This window comes from Cydia pomonella, unplaced genomic scaffold (genome assembly GCF_033807575.1).
Source record: "Cydia pomonella isolate Wapato2018A unplaced genomic scaffold, ilCydPomo1 PGA_scaffold_186, whole genome shotgun sequence".
Classification (NCBI taxonomy): Eukaryota; Metazoa; Arthropoda; class Insecta; order Lepidoptera; family Tortricidae; genus Cydia; species Cydia pomonella.
In genome coordinates, this window is record NW_026907827.1 from 371,401 (window position 1) to 396,894 (window position 25,494).

General features: G+C 35.1%; 2 protein-coding genes across 10 annotated transcripts in view; one reads left to right on the top strand and one right to left on the bottom strand.

Moving 5' to 3' along the window:
• The window catches only part of LOC133533636 (uncharacterized), a 279,945-nt gene that overhangs the window by 219,310 nt on the left and 35,141 nt on the right, over window positions 1-25,494 (top strand). The window lies entirely within an intron of this gene.
• Window positions 1,192-24,771, bottom strand: LOC133533632 (uncharacterized). 7 transcript variants are annotated; one of them, XM_061872643.1, is made up of 11 exons: window positions 7,942-8,111; window positions 7,670-7,796; window positions 7,552-7,587; window positions 3,779-3,835; window positions 3,500-3,565; window positions 3,070-3,123; window positions 2,915-2,962; window positions 2,763-2,828; window positions 2,506-2,679; window positions 2,247-2,295; window positions 1,192-1,951 (listed from the first exon to the last, which is right to left on the bottom strand). In XM_061872643.1, exons 2-11 carry the CDS (start codon window positions 7,756-7,758, stop codon window positions 1,604-1,606), a joined length of 987 nt encoding a protein of 328 aa, XP_061728627.1. In that variant the 5' UTR covers window positions 7,759-7,796; window positions 7,942-8,111; the 3' UTR covers window positions 1,192-1,603. The 7 variants fall into 7 exon arrangements, with proteins under 7 accessions (XP_061728627.1, XP_061728626.1, XP_061728629.1 ...); XM_061872642.1 differs by lacking the exons at window positions 7,552-7,587; window positions 7,670-7,796; window positions 7,942-8,111 and adding exons at window positions 24,493-24,552; window positions 24,637-24,771; XM_061872645.1 differs by lacking the exons at window positions 7,552-7,587; window positions 7,670-7,796; window positions 7,942-8,111 and adding exons at window positions 16,629-16,733; window positions 21,155-21,221.

The window sequence follows — 25,494 nt, forward strand, 5'->3', positions numbered from 1 at the left end:
AATCATATCTCAGTTCCGAAAAAAAAATTAAGACTACCTTAACACAAAGAAAGTGTACGAGTAAACACGAGTAAATAACATTTTTGATGACTTTATGCATTTATGATACTTTGCTCTATATCGTGTGTGAGTCAAGTAATGAAAAGTAGGGTGTGAAAAATCATTAGTTGCTCCTCATTAGTGTATCTTATCTCTAAATGCTGGTATTTTGTCAATGGGAACAAATTACCTCATTCCATAAGGTTCGATGGCTTGAAGACAAAAACACTACACTGATGTGTTGATAACGGGCTTTCGATTCAAACTTTCTTGCAGTAGAAAATATTCGACCTCCTATTTTTGGATGTTTGTTGCGAGTATAATAACTTTGCTTATTAACACGGCTGCTAGTTCATCCATCCATTACAAAAACTAACTTGAAACGTATTTCATATTCAATCAGCGACAGTTGTATTATTACATAATACTTTCCGTATAAGCTGAATGCTGATCTGTTTTTAATAAAGCGTGGTCCTCAGCACCTTTTTTTTTTAACTGGCACCATCGTGAGGAAGGACTTTTCGGCGGGCATACCTGCAATGTATTCCCATCGCTTACTATGGACCCATCGTAGGTATAATTTATCCAGTATTAGTGTGATCTCCGAATATGCTTAATTAATACGAATCAAGAGATCTCGTTACACTGGTTCTGCCAAGAACTTGTCTGTGCTGACGCCAGCTCTGTAAGCCTGACAGCGTCCGCTGCGCCATTCCATTTGCCCCACTATATCTGCAAAGGTGGAACAAGGACGAAAGAAGGGAATTGTAAAGGCGGCTAGTTTGATATTGCAACTGCAACTCGATCTATTCTTTACAAACTAAGCATATGTGCATTCATATTTTCATCGTTTATTGTTGCGTTATTATTATGGTAATGATATAACTATAAAGTTGTGTATTTATTAGTTGAAGGTTTTCAATCTAGGTTCTAAAAGCTTCTAAGTTCCTCAATTCAAACTGCCTTTATCTTATTACAAATGCTAACTTTTTGCACTACATATATATACCGAGGAGTGTACCTTAGCTATTTGCCTGTTTATCTATTAGTAGCTAGTTCAAAGATTAATTACAACTTGTTTGTAATTCCAGTTAACTGATTATCTTATTGGACGACAGTAACATTGGGTAGGTGCAATAAAAAACATGTTACTAAATTTAAAATAATGTATTCTGTAAACCATTTTGGCAGTCAAGAATACAACGAACATTTTGAATGCACGCTATTTTCTTAAATAACTGAACAAAATCACTCTGACAATATTTACTTTACATGGCCGACACCTGATCATGTAACACAAATGACAATGCAATTATTTTAGTGTCGATATCTTCTTTTCCTTCGAAAAAAGAAAAGTTCTTTAGCTACACAATACAAAAACTTAAAAGATATTAAACAAAGAGTATCACAATGCACTTAAAATATAAATGGGGACACTTGAAGAAATGCAATAATAATATTAATCACTGATGAAAGTTAACCAGTCTAATAATATAATCAGTCTTTGAGCACTGTCAGTATTAATAAACTATGATATCACATGTATTTTTTTACACGTATCACATTAACTTTCATGTCCAATAAGCTGTTTTTCATTATCGATCATAGATTGAATATCAAGTTGCAGCAGTAGTGCTCTATTAGGAGGCAATGCTCGTAATTGTTCAGCTACACTGTTGGCAAATATCTGGTATTCATCCATGACTACGGTCATATTTTTTGGCTCTGTAATCCGGCCATAAGGACCAGGTACCTCTACTTGGGCCATTGGGTTTATAACTATTCCTTGAGCTGTAGCCTGAGGAACATCGATAGTGATGGGAACACGCCCAGCAAGTTCATCATGTTCAATGTCGATGGGTTCTTCTTTTATCAAAATTGTGTATTCATCTTCACCTTGTTGTAAAGGATCCTGTGAAAAATAAAATATAAGAATAATATCATTGACTAAAAACGTGTTTCAATCAATAGCAATTAGAAGTAATATTATTAAAAAGCTAGATCTTATAGAGAAGGTAATCTTAATGCGATTACAAAAGCTATAAATCTTGAGCTGGATTACAAGCAAACGAGCTTAGCAATGTAGGTATTTTATGAATTGTACTTTACAAAACATATACAAGCAAAAGCAACGTTTGTAAATACGAGTATATATACAAAGAATTATTAGTAAAATAATAACTATACTTAAAAAAAAAAAAACTTACGTCTTCAGGAGGCCGGTCCAAGAAGAGGTCTTGTTCTACTTTAATGTTTCTGTAACCGTAAATTTATGTTAGTAAGAAAGAGAAGGAAATATATTGTACACAATTTATGCTTCCGGCATTATTAAGTTGTAAAGCTTCTGCGTTTTGAACACATTTAAAACCGGATCTATCGTGAATTTATTTGGTACTTTTATTTACGACGTTTTGACGCAAGACCTGTATTTAAATATGTTTTAAAATTAACTTTATCGTCTCATACCTTATATCCTGTGATTGTGCCAGAAAAGTCGAGTAATTAATGGAAGGTTCGCCATATTCATTTGAAGCTATCTGATCTTTACGTGGTCTTCCCCTCTTTTTTTGTTTTGTTTCCCTAATTGGCTTAGTTGATTCTGGCTTCCGCGGTCTTCCCCGTTTTCTCGAAGGTGCGTTTCTAAACAATTTGAAAATATTTCATAAGAAGTCAATAAACGTTATAAATTAGATCTGATGAAACAGCTAATTAAACCAACTTACTTTTTAATTAGTAATTGGTTAGATGCCGGTTGTTCAGTCTCTTCGCATTGAGGTAAAAGATTGTATCTGTCAGAAAGAAAAATAATGTTAGTGATATTGACAAACTGTACACGCAGAGCAATAACACCAAACGAATGCTTGTAAAAACTTACTCTTGTATGACAATTTGGCAAAGCGCCACTAGGCTTTCTGGATTTTTTCTGCAACAAAAGAACTACATATTTAGTATATCTATTATCTATACTTATAATATAATACGTTAAAACCATGGACTTGTTAATCATATTTGACCGCAACATATACATACCCTTTCTTTTCTTTCTTTGCTGGTGGTGGTTTTACTGATCTCTTTCTTAAAGGTCTGTAAGTAAAAACCCAGATTAAAAATAAAACAGGATAAAAATAGAGTAGAGTCAGAACAAGATAAGTTGGCAGCGATTTTGGCAGCAAAGATAGTGCAAGTATTATCTTAAACTTCAAACTTCTACGAAATTATGACGTTTACTTAACACGTGCACAGGCTGGGCTATCAAAATCGCTGCCAATTTATCTTGGTCTGACTCTAGGTGGGGGTTTTCTGTAAATATGGTGCTTTACTTTTTTTTACTAACCACTTTTGGGTTATTTCGACTCAGAATCACGAGGACTAGTGATTGAAACAAAGAGAAAAGTAAAAACGTACAGTTTTAAGTGAAAATGCCCAGGTACATAAAACAAAATAATACTTTGCGACTTACTTTCCACCAACAACGGAAAATGTCTCAGGAGTTGTAAACTTCTTTTTCTCGGGTTGGAGTTTGTATCTGTAAGAATAAGAATAAGATTAAAAAAAATACAAAGCCATTAAGTATATGTATTTGGATTTTATAATAAAGAATGAACTAGTTAAACAAACATAATTTCAAATTAAACTGGGTAAAGAGCGTTATTATTATTCAACGAGATGGTGTTTTGAAAAATATTAAACTGTAAACAAATAATAACTATGAAATAATTGTATAAAACGTATATCTTACTTAATGATTACTCTTTTACAAAGGAATGCTAGGGTTTTAGGTCGAAATGCCGCCTTCCTGGAACAAAAAAACACAATTTAAAATATGTATTTTATAAACCTAATTTTTACGTTTGCCTAAAGTTTTAATTGTAATTCCAGTAGATTTTAAAGGTGCCAATGAAACAAACATCGCCTCCAGAGTCGCCAGATTACAAGTTTAGTATCCATAGTCCAATCAAAAGTAATGTAATAAGTATTTATATTTAGTGAATTCGCTGGCGTGGGGCACTGCATTACCATTTAGTGAATATATAGGTACCTATGGAGCAAAATAAAAATCCCATGTTCTAATTTAAGCATCTTTATTTTTCAGGTAAGTAATCATCTCCAGACATCTAAATTAACTAGCCAGGACAAGTAACAGAGATAAGTGAACACACACACAACTTTACGTATGTACGCGCGTAACCGCCATCTAGTAAATATCAAATTACATTAATTAAATAATAATGCAGATATAAAATTACGAGTATATGATGAAAAATATGAAAGTAAGTACGTACGCTTTTATTTCCATGAGCCTTTGTCGTTGTAAACGTTTCAATTTTGGAAATTTCGGCATCTTGAATTCGCACAAGCAAATTAGTAGTCCTTTCGCTCACTCAATTCTATTAGACAATAATTGTGCGCGCGAATGACACAGGTTCCCCGTCCAACAGCCAAGACGCGACTGCCCCTCGGCCCCTCGGCCCCTCGTCGCTCGCGCAAAACACCCATGAGCCGGGGAAGGGGGAAACCCACGAAGTTGAATAGTATCGAAATCTCAAAAACTATTTATATAATTATTTAATTGAAAAATCGGTAAATGTCATTGTAGTTTACATCATTATACACTGTTGGTTAAAGTTTCATGTCTAAGCGTTGGATACTAAGGAAGTTTATAAGGATTTTAGCTGGAGAAAAGGGTTCACGGGATGAAATCGAATGCCACGATATCTTTTTTTTAAATATCAGTATTACCTTTGATTCAATTAAAGAACCAAGCTAAAATACTCGTATTGCATACAGAACGTTATTGTTTAAATAACGTTCAAGCATGCTATACTTAGGGACGTAAAAACAGCGAATTCCCCTTGGTAGCCCATTAATTGCAACTAAATAAACATCGGAGGAGTACTATACTCATATGAGATAAATAGTGTGTATGGGAAAATAATATTCTTTAATTTAACACATCTCTGACAGTTGTATCGGAGTAGTAACTCAATGACCTCATTGCGCCGGCGCCGACAGCTGTGACGGAAGTGCCGCACACATGCGTACTCGTGCTATGCTTGTGCGTATTAGTCTTTACATGTTTTACTAGGCAATGGGGTACTTACTTACTACAAAGCGTCAGGAGGAAGGCGTCATTCTGATACCTAGTTATGCGTCCGAATACAATCTTTTTTTTATAACATGTGTCTATTTATAATAATAGCTTTACCTGCCCAAACTGACCTATCCTACGCTCTATAAAGTTTATAAGTAGGCATTAAAGTAAGTAAAAAATAGCAACAACAACCTTTTTTACAGGCTTTTATTTAACTTGCCTTATTAGTTTGTATGTTAGTTGGTTAGTTAAGTCACGTTAAGTAGTTAGAGCCACTTGCACGATCCCACTAACCCGGGGTTAACCGGTTAAACCTGGAGGTACAATGGTTACCTGTACAATTTAACACTTTGCCAGTTAAACCCGGGTTAGTGGGATGGTGCAAGTGCCGCTTATAGTGTGTTAGTGTGGGTCAAATATTGAAAGCTAAATTGACTCATTTCCCGATTTCCGATTTAGTCAAAAATTTGCATAGGTACATACTTAATTATGTAAGTCGTGTGACAAGTGACAATGTAATATGTCTTATGTTACCATCGAGCTGATCTGACGATGGACACAGGAAGAAGCCATAATAACTCTGTGATGAAACGCAATCTAATTGTGTTTGGGGTAAGAAAAGTACAGTCAGCGATAAAAGTACCAAAACGTTGGCTAAGAGCCAAATCCATTTTTGAAAACAGAGAACTTTGTACCTATTTTTATAGACATTAAATATTTAAAAAAAAAATCAAAAATTGATATAACAGGGGTAAACTCTTAACGGACTAAAAATGAAATGTTGCCAAAAACTTATTTCGTCGTTTACTGGAGATGTTGCTTTGTTAGGTTAGTTTCCTTAGAAACATTTGGAGGAAGCATTATGTAACTTAGATACAAATATAATAATTTATGAACTTAAGGCGAAGGGTAGGGCAAGCTCTTTCCATACAAACTTTGTGCGCGTTTTTCCTCGTTTGTGTTTGCGCTACAGTTGTTATTTTTGCTAAATATGCTTATTTTTCTGTTAGATAGAGCTTGATGTAGTATTTTTCCTTAATTATTTTTTATATACAAGCAAAAAATGAAATTAAATGCTGTAGTGCCAAAACTAACGAATAAAACTTGCACAAGGTTCGTATGGAAAATGCCTTGCCCTACCCTGCGCCTTAAAGGCTAGCACTTGGATAGAACATAGTGAGGGAGAGTCGTTTCAAACGTCATATTTTCATATAAATTTGACATTCCTGATGACATTTCCCAACTTTGGCATTGAAAATGACAGAGTTAGCTTGGTAAAATTATATAAAGTTACGCTTTGTAAGCAGCTTTTTTCTCTCAAATATAAAGGACTTTTCTAGGTTACGCCAGGCAGACTTAACTATTGATTTGCAGCAAGAGTTTTCAACAGGTGGGGTGAATTGGGGAGCGTAGAGAGAAGGGCTGGCCCCAAACGAGATTACGTTTTGCGCCCTCGATGCGGTTCATTTAAATATTTATATTAATATAGTTTTCAATTTCCATAGCAAGCAACATTATTTTAAGTGTAATATGGGCAATCATTATTTCATTTTAATATGCATGGTAGAAGTAAATAGAGTGTATCTATGTGTTAAGAAAATATACATACGTATACCTACCCAAAGACGAGTAAAATAATAAGAACTGTTCAGGTTCACCTCTGCATTGGAATTACTGTGATAAATTCATCGATAAGATCAAATCACGTCCAAAACATCAGAAGTTATAGTATATTGTACAACGAGGGGGGTAAGTGAAATTTTGGATACAAGGGTGGTAATTCCCGACAGCCGCAGACTGCCTAGTTGGCAACATTCTTACCCCCGGAGTTACACACAATGTTTTTCATCACACTTGCGAAGAAAAATCTAAGTTGTAAGCGAAATAATTCTTAAATAAGGTGACATATCAATCATTCGTCCGCCATTTTGTAATTTCTTGACAGGCATCGAAGGCCTATTCGGCATTCAGCCACAATTAAAAATTATGTAAAATATTTTAAACAGCTGTTAAATGAATCAAATCAAATAATTTGAAACATAAATAAAAATATTAAATTATAAACGTCAGTATTTTAAAAGTAGAACTCATTTATGTTACTTGGTTTGTATGAATAAGTGACATAATAAAAAAAGGACTCCCTGGGAAGCTTTTTTTTCACAGTCCATAACTCCCGTGGGAACAATATAGGCATTTCATAATTTTTTAACTAAAACGGGACTTAATCGCGTAAACTTACGTTTATTATTATTATTGTTTATTTATGAAATTATGAATGAAAATCGTGTTGGTTTAAATCAAAATAATATAGGATAGGCCTTTGTGAAATTGGTGAAATAAGATCTTTTTCGAGCAAGTGTGATGAAAAATAATTAAATACATAGTTAAAATAGTAGGTTTGTTAAAGTAATCATAAATACCTATTAGGCTTTGGAGTCGTTAAATCCACATTACACCTGCAAGAAGTATCATGATTAATTCTTATAACATGTCACTGTCATATATGTATGTCTAGCTAAAGAGTGCATAAATACTTACATTTCCATTTGCTTCTTCTTTTTTATTATGGCCGCCACAGATTTGCGTTTCACTTTTCCAAAAGTTTGGTTCTTACGTTTTCTGCCCATAGTCAAATGCTCACGGTCTATTCTAGGAAAATACCTACCTAAAAATAAAAATAAATCGTCTATACAAATAAGTAACTAATCAATTTGCTAATATAAAGCTCTCTTACTAAGAATAGTTAAACAAGAAATCTATTACATAAGCGAAATTCGGTTGTTAAATATGATGTTAAAAAATGTACTTACTGGTTTAAATTATTGGCTCAGTGTACAGACTACTCGGAACTATCTATATCGCGAACGAAACGCACGCCGGACGATCGAACGCAGAGTCCGTCCTCTAAGCGCGCTCGGCGAAGACTGAGCGCGCAGCGTGATTTATAAAATATATTGATGGCAACGGCTACAGCAGGAATAGTATTTTTCATGGGTAAACATTTATTACACATAGGGTAGACATTCTAGCTCCGTTAATTATTCACTTACGTGACCGCTTGTAATCACATACGATGAAGAATTTCATAAATAATAGTAAGGCTATAGTGACAGATCATTATAATCATAAATTAAGCAAAAACAATAGTATTTTTAAAAATTCGGCGAGTAGACGGACTTCCCGTGTAGTTTAAGGTAAGTCCGTCTAGTAACGATATCAGCCATACTATAGGTACTTATGTGTTCGTATTCGAATCCTTACAAAGAACGAAACAAGACAATGAAAAGTGTACTCTAAACTTGTTAATATAGGGTTTAGATTCGAAATAAACACAATTTTTCTTATTAAAAGGTAAGTCCGGCATATATTACGTAAATGGGGTGGTAAACCTTTTTTGGAAAATAATTATACGTACTTATTTTTTGGACTTCTCAAATAAAATACTAATAGTCGTGTTAAATTTACTCGTTGTTTTAAATTTACGGAGATCAAAGAGGGTTACATAAATAAACTCATAGTAGTAGCAATTTTAAACTACGAACACCGTTTAAGTTTAAATCAAATAGTGATTGGCAAATCAAACTCCAGAACACAAGTAGGTACCCTACATACGTAAATTTTCAGGATAAGTAAGGCGAAGAACCCATGTCACATAGCGGCGTGGCACGCGCGGTATAGCGTTGGCGTGGCGCGTAACCTTGTATCACGGTGTAGGCAAAACGCCTAAACTACGATAAGTACAATAAATGTTCCGAAATAAAAAATACGTACGGACTGATATGGCTGCAATGATTTTAATCTTCAAAACTGTCAAGAAAACATGACTGTACAACCGTATTCTAAAATTAAAGAGGAGTAAAAAGGGTAATAATATGTGTCATAGGTATAATAATATAACATATGAAGGCGATGATCATCCGAATCCCGGTAGGGGCATTTGCTTGTATAATCTACACAGATATTTGTTCCTCCAGTCATGTTTGTTTTTTATGTATTTATCTATATAAGTTTATATATGTCGTCGCCTAGCACCAATAGTAAAAGCTAAGCTATGCTTAGTTTGCGGCCATTATTTATTTACTTAATAGGTATTTTCTTATTTGTATTTTCGGTTACATAGTGCTGAGGATGAAGAACACATTTCTTTAGTAGTATCGAAATTAAAATTGTTATTAAACACAAAACACAAACATCATGCGCAATGTCGTAAAGATGCGTATCTGTAGTAACCTTATAAAATCGTAATAAAAAATATTGAAGCCATTTAACAGTTGGTAACCTCTGATTCACGGAAAGTCCGGCATATGACGGACTTGCCTGGTGCATAGTAGACGGACTTTCCAACTTAGCAAAATTTTAATGTGATGAATGATGGAACGTATAATTACAAAACTAAGCCAATATCTGATAATTTAAACACATAATAAAGATTGCCGGGTCTTATATTACTTACGTAGTCAATTTCGGTTCAAAATTTTGTCACAAACTATTTTTAACAATTTTATTTGCAGAGACTGTCGCACTATCACTTCGAGTTCCATACACGTAATGACTTGTTTACGCGGATTGCTCTGAAGTTCGTTGTCACAGCGCCATCTGTTTTAGAGTGAGGGAACTAGCGCGAAAAACTGACTTATAAACTCGACGCCAAAGCGGCAAACTCTTTCTAATTCAAAAGTTATAATGTGTTGACGGACTTGCCTTGTAGACGGTCTTGCCCACAGTGACCTTAGTGAAAAATACGATACGAGGTACGGACGACAATCCCTTTTGTCGCCGTGGTATGGATAGCACATTTATAATATCCTCTGTTTACTCAACCGGCATTATGACTATAAAGCACCACAACGTGATGTTTTGGATTACGGACAAAATGGCAATATTTCCGCACATGTGGAATTAAAAAGCATTTTTTTATTAAATTGATTTTTCTCAAACATGCATGGAAACTCATACGATCTATTTCTAGTTAATATTCAGATTTCTCTATACAAAAGATATTTAATATTACATATGTATACATAAGCGTACTTACAAGACAAGATTCATTTTCAGAGCCTTTTGTACTGCATTTTTTCTTGATTTCTTTAGTCTCCCCATTTTCACTTATTGATATAACTTACTTGTATAACATTATCTGAACACAATACAATTTTCATAAATTCACACTGATATGATAACACTCGGAGGCCAAGATTCTTTTTGGATCGCTGAGCCAAAGCATATTATGATAACACTACACGAAAAAATAGTTATGTAAAATTTACAGAGAAATCTGTAAATTTAACACATATATCTGTAAATTTTACAAATTATCTGTAAATTGAACATAACTGTTTTTTCCGTGTACATTTACTTGAAACATTAAAACGTCTATGCGTTATTGAATCAGTGTAATCACGTCAGTGCCACAACCAAATCAACCCTCTGTAGTTATGGTCTTAAGCCACAATAAATCTGATATTATAGCACTTCGACCGAGCACAAGACACAAGTGTAAGAGAGGCACGGAGCGAGGAGCGACACTCCTCGTCTCAAAGCTAGCACACGACTGCTGGCCATGCGCACGAAATGTTGAATAATGTTCGATTACTTGAGAAATAATTAAACAATTAACATTAGCTACGTTATATTTGTAATGCCTGTAAAAACATTTTTTTCAGTTTAAAAAATATTTTTATCGAGAAAGCCGTTTAGTAGAAATACAAGCGACAAAACTGCAAGTCGTAATTTTATTTTTTACAGAGAAACTATAAATCACAGGAAAAATCAAACGTTAAATAAGTTGTACATAAAATGAACATTCATGATGTATATTTTGTTAAATAGTTTTTATTGAATCATTAGGAAGAAATAAAGTTTACAGCCAAAAACAGCGCGTTAATTATGAAATGCAGATGTAGAGATTTATCCTCGCGAAATTCAGCGGTTTTCCCTTAGTCTAAACTTTTTGACAATATCCTTTAAAAAATTACGTCTAATTAGACGGTGTGATAAATGATAATTGCTCACCTTTTCTTAACCATATTCTTACAATGCTCACTTATGTTAGCTTTTCTTTTCCTTTTACTCATTTTAATGGCTTTATTCCCCATTTTATACACTGCTATTTATCTCACGCATAAACTTTTTACGGCAGTCGTGTGGGCACACAACAAACGTCTCACGCTGACGATACCCGCGGCGGTTTGGAAGGGGGACTGATTTTATACGAAAACGCTCGCGCGCTAGCTTATTCTATAAGGTCGTGTGCGGATAAAAGCGTTTTACCGTTTAAAGTAAAAAAAACAATTATTAATCGAAAAATTACAACTACAGTATTGGAGTGCGTGTTTAGACTAAACTACATGGAAAATTTAAAGGCTAGAATCAGTCACATTTGCCTATATAATTAAAATATTTGTTTAAAAAGAGGCATATTTGATACGATATTTTCTGCTATAAAAGTTCACTAATCGTGTAACGGCAACTACTTACAGAAATGAATTCGATGCCATGAATAGAATAACAAGTTTTCCAAACTATTTTTTTTTCTGAATTTTGTGATTGCTGAGATAAATCGAGATACTCTGCTGCCAAAATTTACGATGCGTCATCTTAAATGGCAACACCAAAGGTTGCCTTATTCCAGTTACATATAGATCGTAACAACTGTAAAGAGAAGGTTCTAATTCTTGTGACTCAAGTATGAGGTGTCCAACCACGTTCGACGTGTTTCCTCCCTGTCACACTTACGTACGAATTTACAAGTGAGACAGAGAGGTAACAGATCGAACGTGGTTCGCCATTCGGCCTCAGCCGTTTGATGCGAGTCGTTCCTTACGGAGGAGCCAGTGGTCAAGATGGTCACGCGATGGGAACATGAATTGTTTATGGTCATGTGACTTTTAGCCAATATTTTAATATGGTTTGACATTTTCATTAGGTAGGCTTATATTCCTCGTAATGACTGCAAATAATTTTAAGAAGGTGTAATGTTTTCTGCTGCAATGTAGTCTGCGCGCTCTGTAGTATTGCGTAGGTAAATGTTATAGTCAATGTTGATGCTTGGATTTTTGAAATGTATCAATCAATGCTAGGAATTTTTATAGCTATTAATCGACTGCACGCCAACTGTAACTTCGGCGCGCAGTTCCCATACAAGTTGCAGTCAGGTTGCAGCCCTTCTGCCTAAGAATAAGCCTCACAATCTATAGACACTCACTTGCTATATTTCACTTACCCCCCTCGTTGCACAATGTACTATTACTACTTATTTAAATCACGTGTAAATACAATCAAACATACGGCGCGAATTATTTTTATAAATCTAAGTACCTATATAATACTTACTGTTTATGACACCTTATATTCTTTATATGCTCTCGTAGTTCACGTAGCCGTGCCTTTTTGCGTTTCGTTTTTTTTATACTGTGATTACCCATTTTATGAAACGTCGGCTAAAGTAACACAGGTCCGGCGCTGACAGTGGTCACGAGCGTACTGGCGACAGTGGCGACTGGGGTGAGAAGTGGGCACATTTGGTAGACAATGAATGAATAAATGAAATAATTAACGTATCAATAAAAGGTTAAACAAAAACTTAAATTTACTTAAAAGCTGTCGAATGAAGTAAGTTTCATATTAATTTTCGCCGTAGTACTTCTAAAATGATGAAAAACACAATTGTTAGCAAATCTCTATCCAGAAAAAATTTGCCAGCGTGTTTCTATCAAGCAGAAAACGAATTCAAGGACTAGGCATACATACTTACTAGAAAATAATGAATGAAATCCTTGTACAAGTCTGTAATGACCAGAGCCTGTACATTTCATGCCGTTGACGGAAAAATGACGTTACGCTACATAGAGTATGATTCCAATTAGTATATTCGTAATAATTAATCATTTGTCAACCTCTTTAGTTAACTGAATAACAGATATAGATACTTGACAATCAGTACAGAAAAGTCTAACTGACTTTCATCTTATTGTCACTCAACTAAATAATAGATTATTAGTTTATCAAATATTAGATATTTTTGATTTTTAACAGTGTATTTTACGTAACAAGTATTTATTTTTATACGCGTCAATAAGTATCTAAATCTGTAGTAAAATTACGTAATTTTTACGTTAATGGCATGAAATGTACGGGCCCTGGTAATGAAGGTTATAAAATAGCGCATTATACTATACACCACACCTGCGACGGCAGCATGGTCCCATTTTTATCACTTGTCACTATGCCCGTCACTTTCGCACTTACAAACTTGTTAGAACGTGACAGGCATGGTGATAAATAGAATAGAATAATTTTTATTCGTAGACACAAACAAGACATGATAAAGAGCCGAGCCGACCATCTTAGCCCTATAGACTTTGCTTTTTTTAGTTGAAAAACGATTTTATTCTAGATATCCGTATAGCAGGAATACAAGCCGCAAAATAGCATGTCGTAGTTTACGGAGAAACTATAAAGTCACAGGAAAAATCTAACTTTAAGCGTGATGTGCATAAAATGAAGATTCATATATATTTTTTAATTATTGACTCATTTATAAGAAATAAACTCTAGAAAGTAATGGTTTACGGTCTAAAACAGCGGAGAGCGTTATCCTCTCAAAACTCAGCGTTTGCGCAGTCTATTGAAATATGTCTGTGGTAGGTATACATATTAATATACATAAAAATACTTACATTTATGGTAAGTAAAACAATGATAGTCTAATCACTAATGTCTATATTTTCGAAATTTGAGAAACAGTAGATAGTAATATAAATTATCTTCTTTCGAAAGCATGGGGTCTGATGGGTCAGCCTTGAGCTTGACCCTGCGACATTGATACAACGCTCATGTCACTGTTAAACGGCTGGAGTCAAAGGAATTTGAACCTTCCTCACAGGACTTACATTACACTTTGAAATGGCAGCGACAAAGGCAGCGGGCAATCGAAGACGCCTGCCATTACCCCTTAAATTTAAAAATAACTTTATTTAGCTACCTACATGATAGCTCACAATTGCTTACATTACAAGTAATAAATAATACAAGGTGATCTCATAAAAAAAAAACAATAAAAAATTAATATAAAATGTTACTGATGTATATAAGGTTCCAATTCCTTTGACTTTAGTAGGACACGTCTGAACGGATCTGGATCCAGCCGTTTGATGTGAGTCGCACTTTATAAAGAATCATTGAGACGGTTCAAGAACTTGCATGATGCATTGCGATTTCAGTCAAACGACCAAACCCATAGACGGTAGGATCGTATAGATGTGCTATACGCGTAGACCCGTGAGGGACAGAGGGAGGGCGTGACCCGTGAGGGAGGGCGTATGTTCCGCAATGCGACAAAATTAATAACACGTTTTAACACTCCTGACGACATACCAAAAACAAACTCCGTAATTTGGTCGGGTTATATGTTGCCCACCATAAAGTATGGATTTATGGAAACCATACTAAAATTTACGGTGTGGAATAAATAAAATAAACTGTAACAAGGACAAACAATAATAACGCTTTGTCTGCTACTCCTAATGAAAGATACATGAGACTATCCCGTTCTGTCAGTTCCCCCCACCACTCATGCCAAATCCCGCAATGTAACAAAAATCGCACGCTAGTTCATGAACCGTCTAAATGAAGCTTAAACGGGCCAGTCGTTGAGGTGGTCACGCGATTGGAACATCAATAATTTATAGTCATGTGACTTATATTGGAGCCAGCATACAATTAATGTTGTTTGACATTTTCATTAGCCTTAAATTCCTCGTAATAATGACTGACTGCAAAAAGTTATTAGGTAAGATTAGCACAAAACACTAAAGAGCCCGGTATCGATTTTAAAACTCGCATAGATGCGACTTTTACACGTAACCGAACGCCGGCCCCTACCCCAAGTGGGCACGAAACAACGTGACCGCCATAAACAGTATTGATACTTTCGCTACTTATGCATAACTTTAGAACTTTAGGTGGGTTAAAATAAGTTTCGATAAATTTTGTATGTAATCGTTGTTGTACATTCTTGATGAATTCATATCTGATGATAAATATATAATATACTTGGAATATATAGTGTGGAAAAATGTATTGGGCTCCGGAGGGAAAGTGCCTTAAAACCTTAAGTTAGCTCATTATACTCCAAGGTAACATTATTTAACTAAGTTATTAATTTTAAAAAGAAACAAAACTGCATTCACAGTTTTTTTTTAATTCGCTTGTGTTGCATGGGAATCGAACAGACTAAAAATAAAAATAAAACTTTTAAAAAGGTGACCCTCGCCAACGCGCGGTCAATTGTCAAATTTTTACAGTTTTCAAAAGTTTTTCTTTGTTCACGCCTAATAGTCTATCTTGATGCCAAATATTAAGGTTCTAGGTCATCTGGAAGTGGGTTAGGTTTTTGATCTATAAGTCTAAATTAATCTAATAATTATGAATATACAGTGTGTCCCTATAGCCATTGGACAAAGCCGAAATGTACATATGCATTAGGGTATTTAGAACCAGTGTACAAAGTATCATTACAACCGGTGTAGCGGTTTCGAAGAAATTAACAAATTACCATTTTTTACTTTGGAGCAGCCTGTATGTGTTAGTAGCTCCTAAGGTAATATCTTCAAAGAATAGCATGGAATCTCCTTCAACCTTTTTGATTATCGTTTTTATTTATGACACTAATAAGCTTTTGACTTTTGAAAAATGTCATCATTATCAAATATTTCGAACAAATTGTCAAAAACACTGCCAAAGATTAACACAGTGTGTTTCTTTTTTTGTCGATCATTGCAAATAACTTTTGTTCGAAAAATTTTTTTTTATCTTTTGTTCTAATTAAAAAATATTAACGTCAGAGCATTCCTGAGAAGTAACCCTACGTGGGATTTCAGGGTTTGTTCAATGGCTAAGGTCACCCTGTATGATTTTCTTTCATCGAATTATTAATAATATTCAGTTTTCAGATTCTTCCCTCTATACATACGAGTATACACCTAATAGTCTACCATGATACCAAATTTCAAGTTTCTGGGTCACATGGAAGTGGGTTAGGTTTTTGATCTATAAGTCAGTCAGTTACAAAAATGCCGGTTTTAAACGTTAATTTATCAATAACCGTTAGAGCTACGTTCATGAAATTTTATATCACAGATAATCTACGGGGCTAAAGCTTAATGTGCCAAATTTTATGTGTGTGTAATAGGTTTCAAGTTGTGAAGGGGTCAAAATTAGCTCGAAATGTTTCATGTTATACGTATTTCATGTTTCAATACACACGGTTGCTGCGTCGCCAATTCCTTTTTCTTTGAACTTGGCTGGACACGCTTCCGCGTGTCTAGATTTCATTGATATCTTTTGAGGTTGTTATTGCAAACAGATCAGTAAAATGCTTAAAATTGTTGAAAAGTTACTCCAACACCTTCGTGGTATTTAAGACAGGACAATTACAACTGAAAAAATTACGGAGAAGCACAATTTATATTTAAGTTCTGTATATATTAATAGATACCTGAAAGTTTCTCTTGCTTTCTGTAAAGCAGAATAGTTCCGTCGCTTTCGTTTTTTGAGACATTGGTATAGTTTGTTTTTCCCCATTTCTCGTTACAAGGTTAAACTGCAATCAAAATTTATAAAATGCTATTAGAAATAAGATAACTATACGATCATACACGATATATCCATCATATAAGAGATTAGACAGAAAGCCTAAATATTAATTGGTTTCTGGTACTGGTTGAATTTTAACCACCTGTTGGATTCATCATCAATATCATCATACCCTGAACACCATCTCTTGTTAGACAAATAAAACGAGCCCAAACACAAAGTGGTTTCACGGCCTGGTTGACGAGTACTCTTGGCCACCTTTCGGCTTCATCATCAGACCCTGAGTACCATCTCGTGTCAAGTTCTTGTTGATACGATTCAAACGAGCCTAAATACTAAGTAGTTTCGTAAGACGGTTGGTGAGGACCCTCTACAAATTGAGACAAATCATATCTATCTATCATGCCAATTTTAGGAGTATAATACTTACAAATCAGATAATTACAAATAAGAGAAGCAAACGGAGCCGAGCGGCATAGCTCCTACCTCTACAAGCGCTCCCGCGGTACTAAAGGACACGAGCGTGCGGCACCGGTAAATATGATGAGAAGGGGCGGTTGTTAAAAATTCATCAAAAAATTATAGTGATCATTTATAAGCAAATTTTGTAAACTGTATAAGTATCAAAATTAGGTTGAAATTAAGTAAATTTTCAGAGAAATTGCCACTTGTCTTGAAGTAATTTCTGAAGAAAATTGATTTCGTCTAACTTTCATTTACACTACTTCAAATTTATGATAACAAAAATGTAGTTTATTAACGTTTAAGTACAGGATACATGTAATGCAAAATTACCATTTTTATCAGTCCAAACTTTACGAAATTTACAAATAAGAGCTTTAAGATCAGTGCTTCACGCACGTTTCCCTAAACGTCCATCAGAAAAAAAAAACATTACTAATTAAGTAAGTCTGTCTTCTAAAAATGGATTGATTAAAATGAAAGATAACAAGACGTGCTAATATAAACCAGTACTTGTTATTTCTAACAGTTAATAAAAGGTGTACAATTTCCTCGACTAAATCTATCAATTTCACATTTTTGGGACTACAATCGATATCGGCCTCTTAAAATTGGTAAGTTTGCAACTTATCAAGGCTCTATATTAAAATTGACAGAAAGTCATATTATCAAGAAATTTATTTACATATACAAACAAGGTCTAACAAAAATATATTCGGTATCGTTTTCTGATTAGGAAAGAGTAAAAGATTTTTTTTGACCCGTTATAAAAAGACACTATGGGACAGGTGCACATCGTCCAAGTCGGCTAACCCTCCATGCATGGAACAAAAATTGTTCACGTCAAAAAAAAAAATCTTCCCCTTTTTCCTAATCAAAACACGATACCTTAAACGGATCGCCACTATTTTTGTTACACCTTATATATTAAGTATAATATAATGTTTCCCGCTGTAATGCAGTATTTTTGATATTTACCAACTGCAGTAACACAATCAATGCTAGGAATATTCCTAGCTAGCCTGATAAATCTAAATTGATTTAAAGTCTAGTACAGCAGCTTTCTCGAACACTTCGAGCTTTAGATATTATTCAGTGAAAGTGATTCGTTACCCAACTCTTGCGGAACCAATGAGACATAAACATTATCACGATTTCGAAGGTGTGTCACAAGCAAGATAAATAACACGAGGGGTTATTCCGGTTACTATTAATCTGATATCCGTTTTACATTTTTTCTATCTGATGTCTGGAGCACTATGCATTTTGTGTACCAATATAGAATATAAACTGAAATAGATGTCTTAAAACGTCAATTTGGGCCTGAGGACCTACCGCAAGAACCGAAATTCACAAATTGCGGGGTCTTTCTCTTTTACTCCAATTAAAACGCAATTAAAGAGTGACAAAGAAAGATGCCCGCAATTTGCGAACTTCGATATTCGCGGTTATAGCCCTGTTTACACATCATCGTAAAAAATGCGTAAAAAGTAAGTTCAGATATAGAGCGAACAGAGTAGTATCCTGGGATAAGTTTAGTGCGACGGTAACTATAATATGTATTGTTTATTTAGTATTTGTGTTGTGTGATTCACGTTCTAATTCTAACCGTTCTCCTGGATTGAACTCACTCTGTTACTCATTAAGTTAAACCGGCGTCAGACATAATACTCATCCGAGACGCCTGAATCATTTCCTCAGATTTCCGTTATGTATACAACACACTGGCAGACTGCTTAAGGTAGCTGCACACTATGATGAAACCAGTTCATAACCTGCCTTTTTCCCTCACAAAGGCATGTCGCCGTTGTAGCCAATATTTTTCTTCGAATTCTAATTCTTAGCGATTCCAGTGAGTCAAGCAATTTAGTAACTATAGTTTGGTCAGGTCAGGGACTGTTTCATTTCATCAAACATAGAGATAATCACATACCGTCTTTGTCTAACGCACTAGCACAGCAAAGCAAAGACAAAGGGATGATTATAGTTTTTGATGTTCTTACTTACTGACAAATTGTGTTTGCCTGACTATATGAATTGCCTGAAAGTAGGTCAAAAGTGTGCGAAGCTAGTTTATTTTTATTTTAAGGCGCTCAATTATTTGGTCCTTTGACAGTCGTCGATCTATAGGCACGTACTCTATAGGTTATCTTTACCGACGTTATGAAACAGAGCTCTCCAAAGCGAAAACTGGTACAAATTCGTGCTTACTTTCGCGTCAGTGTGATGTACACTTAAAAGATTGCAACACGTTTCCAGCAAAAGAGATCGAAATATCGACGCGACGGTCTGACACCGATTACTCATATGTGAGTTAATGTAAACCACTTCCACTTTCCCTATAACAATGGTAGAAAGTGACTTTTGTCGCATAAATTATCACTTGGAAATCGCGTATAATGTATCTACAATCTATCGTACTAATTAATTATAATTTGACAAGAATAGAATATAACCTTTATGATCTTATATATGATTAGGTAGTAAGTTTATTACATTTTTTATTATATAGGAGGTAAACTAGCAAACGAATCGCCCAATGGTAATCAATTACCGTCGCCCATGGACACCTGCAACACCAGAGGGGTTTCAAGTGCGTTTGCCATTTAGGATTGGAGTAGGTACGCTCTTTTTTGGGGATTGTAGGTACCGGTACCTCCGTACAATTGCATTGCGATTATTTTGTGGGGTGGGGCTAGATCGGGAGTTTGATACTGGTAAACATACGATTTATACCATAGTTTTAGTAAGTATTCTTATACTGATATACTTTAAGAAATGGTCCTACGTTGTGTTGTATACCTACTACGTGACAGCATTTACGCAAAAAACAACGTAAACCATAGCAATAAACAATCTGTATTGACACATCATCATATTCATCATTCACGTTGAATGATACGGGTTGTCAGGAAAAAGATAAATCATGGCATGAACGTCAGACATTATGTGAGGATAACATCACAGCGATCATGTAACACGTGCGCTTACGCAGATTTAACACAATATTTTGAGATTAAATATTTAAGCGAAGTGTCACACTAGTAAGTGGATGAAATAATCATCTTTTATTAACCTCATGATCCATATTTGTACGTGGAAACCGCTCTATTGACATCCGTATCTTCTGATAGTTATAATACCCAATGAATAAAAACAAAAAAACAGCTCGTTCGTGGTGCGCGTGCCGCGGCCGCTGCTGGAGACCATCACGAGGGCGGACTTCTCGCCGAAGGGTGTGATATTTCGTTTCCGTGGGAATCTGCCGAATCCTACAACAGATGGCGCAGCAAGACTAAAGAGATTTTTAGTTTTTAAGATTATAATATTGTATCTACATTTATTTATTAACGTGTGTATAACTTTGTTTATAACTTTTTAGTTTTATAAGTTTGACGTTTATGCATAAACTCCAGCATAAACGTCAAACTTATAAAACTAAAAAGTTATAAAACTAGGACGTTCATGGTATTGCCAAATATGTTTGACTGTCAGACATTCCCGTTCCGCGAACGGTCACTGCCGCTGACCGTTTCTACTAAGTGCCCAAAACGACCCACTTTTGACCAGGCGATATACGATCTTAAGACTGCACCCGACGCTAACGACCTCGCGCGTGTGGGCGGAGCTTATACCCCTCACCGCACCCGCTGCAAAAGATGGAGCTCGCAGCGCCCTGCGGTAGCTCTGCGTTCGAAACAGATACGCCGTGGAGTAATAAGATTAAAAAAGTGTTATCATTACCAATATTCAACTAGTAGGTACTTTTCTATGGATTTATAGTAAAGTAACCACTGAAAGTTTTTTTTTTATAATTATTTATTGTCTTCGCAAGACCTACAGCAAATGACTTATAAATAGGAGTACTTTATATATCTAAGTAAATATTTTTAAACCTGCGTACCATAGAAAGTACTGCCTACTTAAATCATAAGTAACCATGAATATAGATAAACACTTACTTACTTGTTTATATTTTGTCCTTTTTTTTTGTAATATTCCTTAAGATTACGTTTTTTTCTTCTCTGGGTACTACCCATCTTGAATACACTATTTTTTTATGTCCATATGTAAATAAATCGTTAAAACATAACAAATTAAAACAATAATAATTAAAAATGTACAAACTATCTAATCCACTGACAAAAAAGGGTATGTCTGTTCTACAAACTACTATTCAAACAAAATACGCAGTTTAATTTAGAAAAATAATTTCGCTTGCTCGCACGCGCCACGCAGCACAGGTCCGTCTAGCAACACGACTTGCCCCGCACTGACTATACGGACGAGAGCGGGGTAATGGTAGGAACCTAGGCGGCATTTAGGCTTATTTTTTTTAGGAATTCAGGGATATTTTTATGAATTTGCAAAAAGCAAGAAAACCAAATCATATTGTAGTCGTTTGTGACAAAGATTGTAAAGTGTCATATATTTTCGATAAATGTTGCAGTGGTAGGAAGGATACAACTGAAAGAAATAGGGGTGATTTTTTTTTACACTTATTTAAATTAGAATTGATTTCTATAAAAACCATATCATTTTTCATATCTAAATATCACACTTTTAGAACTTTTACAACTGAGTAGGTACAGTTTTACGGTATTTTGCGGGAGGAGGAAGCTTAACGGAACACGAATGTAATTACTTCACGGAATAGCGGTGGGTGGCCTGGTTTATTTAACGTAGCCGCCAGGGCAGTTTTGTACCTAAATTTTTGTTTGGGTTTCGATTTATGATACTTTTATTTGGCCATAGAATTAAAAATTACAATGATATTCTTTGTGAGTGGAACTCGATATTGTAGAGTCACGATAAAGGTAAAGTTCATACAAACTACGTGCACTTTTATTTTTCTTGTGTCCTTTCAATTGTTGTATATGATAGCTTGGTAGTGCTTGCAACTTTAGGATATTTGTTATAGGTTATAGTGTAAAACATGCGGAATAGGAATTTTTTTTTTTTAAGTATTGGGAGCGTGCACGACTGTTACGCAACCTAGTGTCCGCAAGTCTAGGGGAAAACGTCAATTCACTACATCTTATAAAACTACTCCAAAACTAAAAACTACTGAACGGATTTTCATACGACTTTCATCTATCAATAGAGTGATTCTTGAGGAAGGTTTAAGTATTGTTAAGGTTTTGTGTAAATTGTTTGAAATATAACGATGTTGTCGGAAAAAATCACGCTGGCTAGGAGCTTTAAACGAAAACGCTGCCTAATCCGTTTGAGCTATAACAACACAATGTATGGTGGGGTTGTTGCTCATTCATAGGTCTACAAAAAAGTCCGCGATGTTAAATGTCTATCTTTTAAGGATAACTTACTATATCCATTCTTAACTTCTAGAAAAAGATCACGTAATACGTGGCATTTGCAAAGCTATTTACATGGATACATTATTAACAATTGTCAAAATAAATACGTTAGTTATATTAAGCATTTCATACAGATTACAATGGTCCCTTACACCATACAATTTAAATGAATATTTCAGGAGTAATCGTAAATCAAAGTTTCATTTCGAGCCATATAATTGTACGAAATGTTAGACGCTATCCGCAGTTAGTTCAAATTTTTACCACCTTATGCGCTGGGATCGCTTTACTTACCCCCACCATGCACTTCGCACGGTCCCAATACCTTAACGTGACGAAGGATTAAATATGTTCAACTGGTAACTACTGTGATGTGGACATTACCTATATGGATTCACAAAGTTATCAACTGAACATAGAGTTATATTGAACATTAAAATGTACCTACTAACAGACGTCGGTTGAAAACAAAGAATACGTCGTAAACGATAGACGTGACCACAGCGACATTTCAGCTTTACTACCAAACGTGTCAGTTGAGCGTCACGTGTGTTTACGATTTCGTCCGGGCACTTTGATTGGCTGCGATAATATGTGTGAAGCAATTTGTACTCAATCGTTTTAATACGGCAGAACGGGTACCTTCGATTTGTTATAGATTTTTTATACCCACGACCCCTGATGCCCGCTTGATGGTAATGGTGTCTGGCAGCTGTTCTCGCATTTCAATTAATTGATAATAAAAACATTTTTTCTGAAAAACATACCTTTGACAAATAGCCATATTTTTCCTTTTCAACTGTTTGAGTTGTCGTTTATGTAGCCGTTTTATAAAGTTCTTTTTATTAACCATACTGGCAAACGTGTAACTTCTATTTAAGTGGGAATACGCTTTTGTTGACAAATTTAAATCCACTTCACACACAAATACAGTCTTCTCATCTCAGTGGAGCGATCGCAACTAACCCCCCCAACCCCAAACGCAACGCCCGCAACTAAGAGGGGGTGTAAATCCAGAAAAATAATTAAACGGAAATTAGACGGTAACAGAAAATATGGCGCGCCGCGCGAAAATGCGACGGGTACAAAAGTAAGGATTCCCCCTCAAATAATCTTTTTTCTCTGTGTAAGCCATGAGATAGGTGCGGGCTGAAAAAGAGCGCTTTGCAGTCACCAGGAGGCAAATTTGATTGTAATAACAAGTCATGAATTTCATCTTTATTTGTAAGTGATATAATCGTGACTGTCAAAAGTGGCATTTCTTCAAGTCTGACGACAAAATGCAGAAATTGCTTGGTCCAACTCTGTGTAACTAAACAAGAAATACTATTTATTTATAATACGACACGAAATTTTAAAAAGTGCTGAATGTTTAATTCTTACACATAATCGAGCAGGTTGCTTATGCTTGATCATTGATTTGTTGTAAAGCAAGTGCATATCGATGTATGCACGTAGGTAAGTACCTCGCGCACTGACAATTCTTAAACTTTAGTGCAAAGATATAAAGACATATTGACCGTTAGCTTAGAGTGGTGTGGTATATACAGTGAAATCTCGATATCTCGAATCTCGACAAGACAAAATCCTTATTAACACGAAATAAAATGCTATTCCCTTCAAAGCCCAAAACCTTTAGAACTCGAAGTAGCCTTATTAATCATTAAGACGAAACAAAACGATTGCTTCCCTTCTAGGTTATCCAGTGCAAAACAGTTTTAGTCTCCAAAACTTGAAAATTGAAATTTCATCTGTATAGCTCAAAAAACAGACGTATTCTTTTATCATCTTTATGTCTCAAAATTATTCAATTTCCGTAACTCGAAAAAAAAAACCGTAATACCGTACCGTACCGAGGGGCACGAGGGGTGTCCCCGTCAAGACAAGCCAGTCTTTAATTAACTCTTTACCTATTTCGATTTTTTATACTCTCCGAAAGACGAAAACCTACTTAAGGATCAACGGAAATAAAGTAGATTTACTTACGTATGCAAATTAATTCCTGACGGGTCACCTAACAATCCTTGGGCCAGACATTTTCTTTTTCTGTTGAATAAAAAGTCATGATAAGACTACTTAAAAATTACGCGGGAAAACATACGTATAATAAATACACATTTAGGTACTTACTTTATGACATCATTCATTTTTTTCCATTTTTCTGAATATGTGCGCTTTTTAGCACGCCGCTTATTCATATGCTTGTTCCCCATTAAAATTATTTAAACGCCTTATTTAGGTCGATAAACAACTATTTAAACACTATACTTATTTACAGTTTATTTTACGAACAAATATTAATCTCGGTATATCCTATAATATCGGGCACAGATCCGTCTCGCAGCACGCCTCAGCGGACACTAACTGTTTATTTGTTTACCTGAGTGAACGGAAAGCATTATCGCGGTATGCGAGGGGCAATGCCGTTTATGCAGAAAATCAGAAAACTGATTGTAATGAAAAAATAAAATGCACGTAAAATATGAATCGTCTATACTTTGTGTATGAAAGTAATGTATTTGTGTTAGGAATTATAGACATCTCGGTTGCATGAATAAGTACTTAGGACTGCTTAAAGAAGATTTTAGACATGAGTTCCCATTTTTTTATTGAAGCGATTTCATCAAATCGTTTATTAGGGACGTCTTTACGAATAAAAATATAATGAACAATAACGTATATTTTTCTTACTTTCCGAAATCAAGTTGTTTTTGTTTAAAAATTGCTGAAGTAAACCCAATTTAGGTGAGGTCAGCATCTTAACACGAACTTATTGGATTCGTGATATCGTGGTTTCACTGTAATATTTAATGGAATCATTGCTAACTTGCATTTATTCCGCTAACAAGGTTACACGTGGAATGCCATTTTGCAGCACACGCCAGTTTAGTTGCCATACGGAATAATACCGGCTTGAGATGATTTCAAATTACATCATAAAATATGCTGCCATAGGTGTATTCTTGATGGGTGGGCTTGCTGACTAAG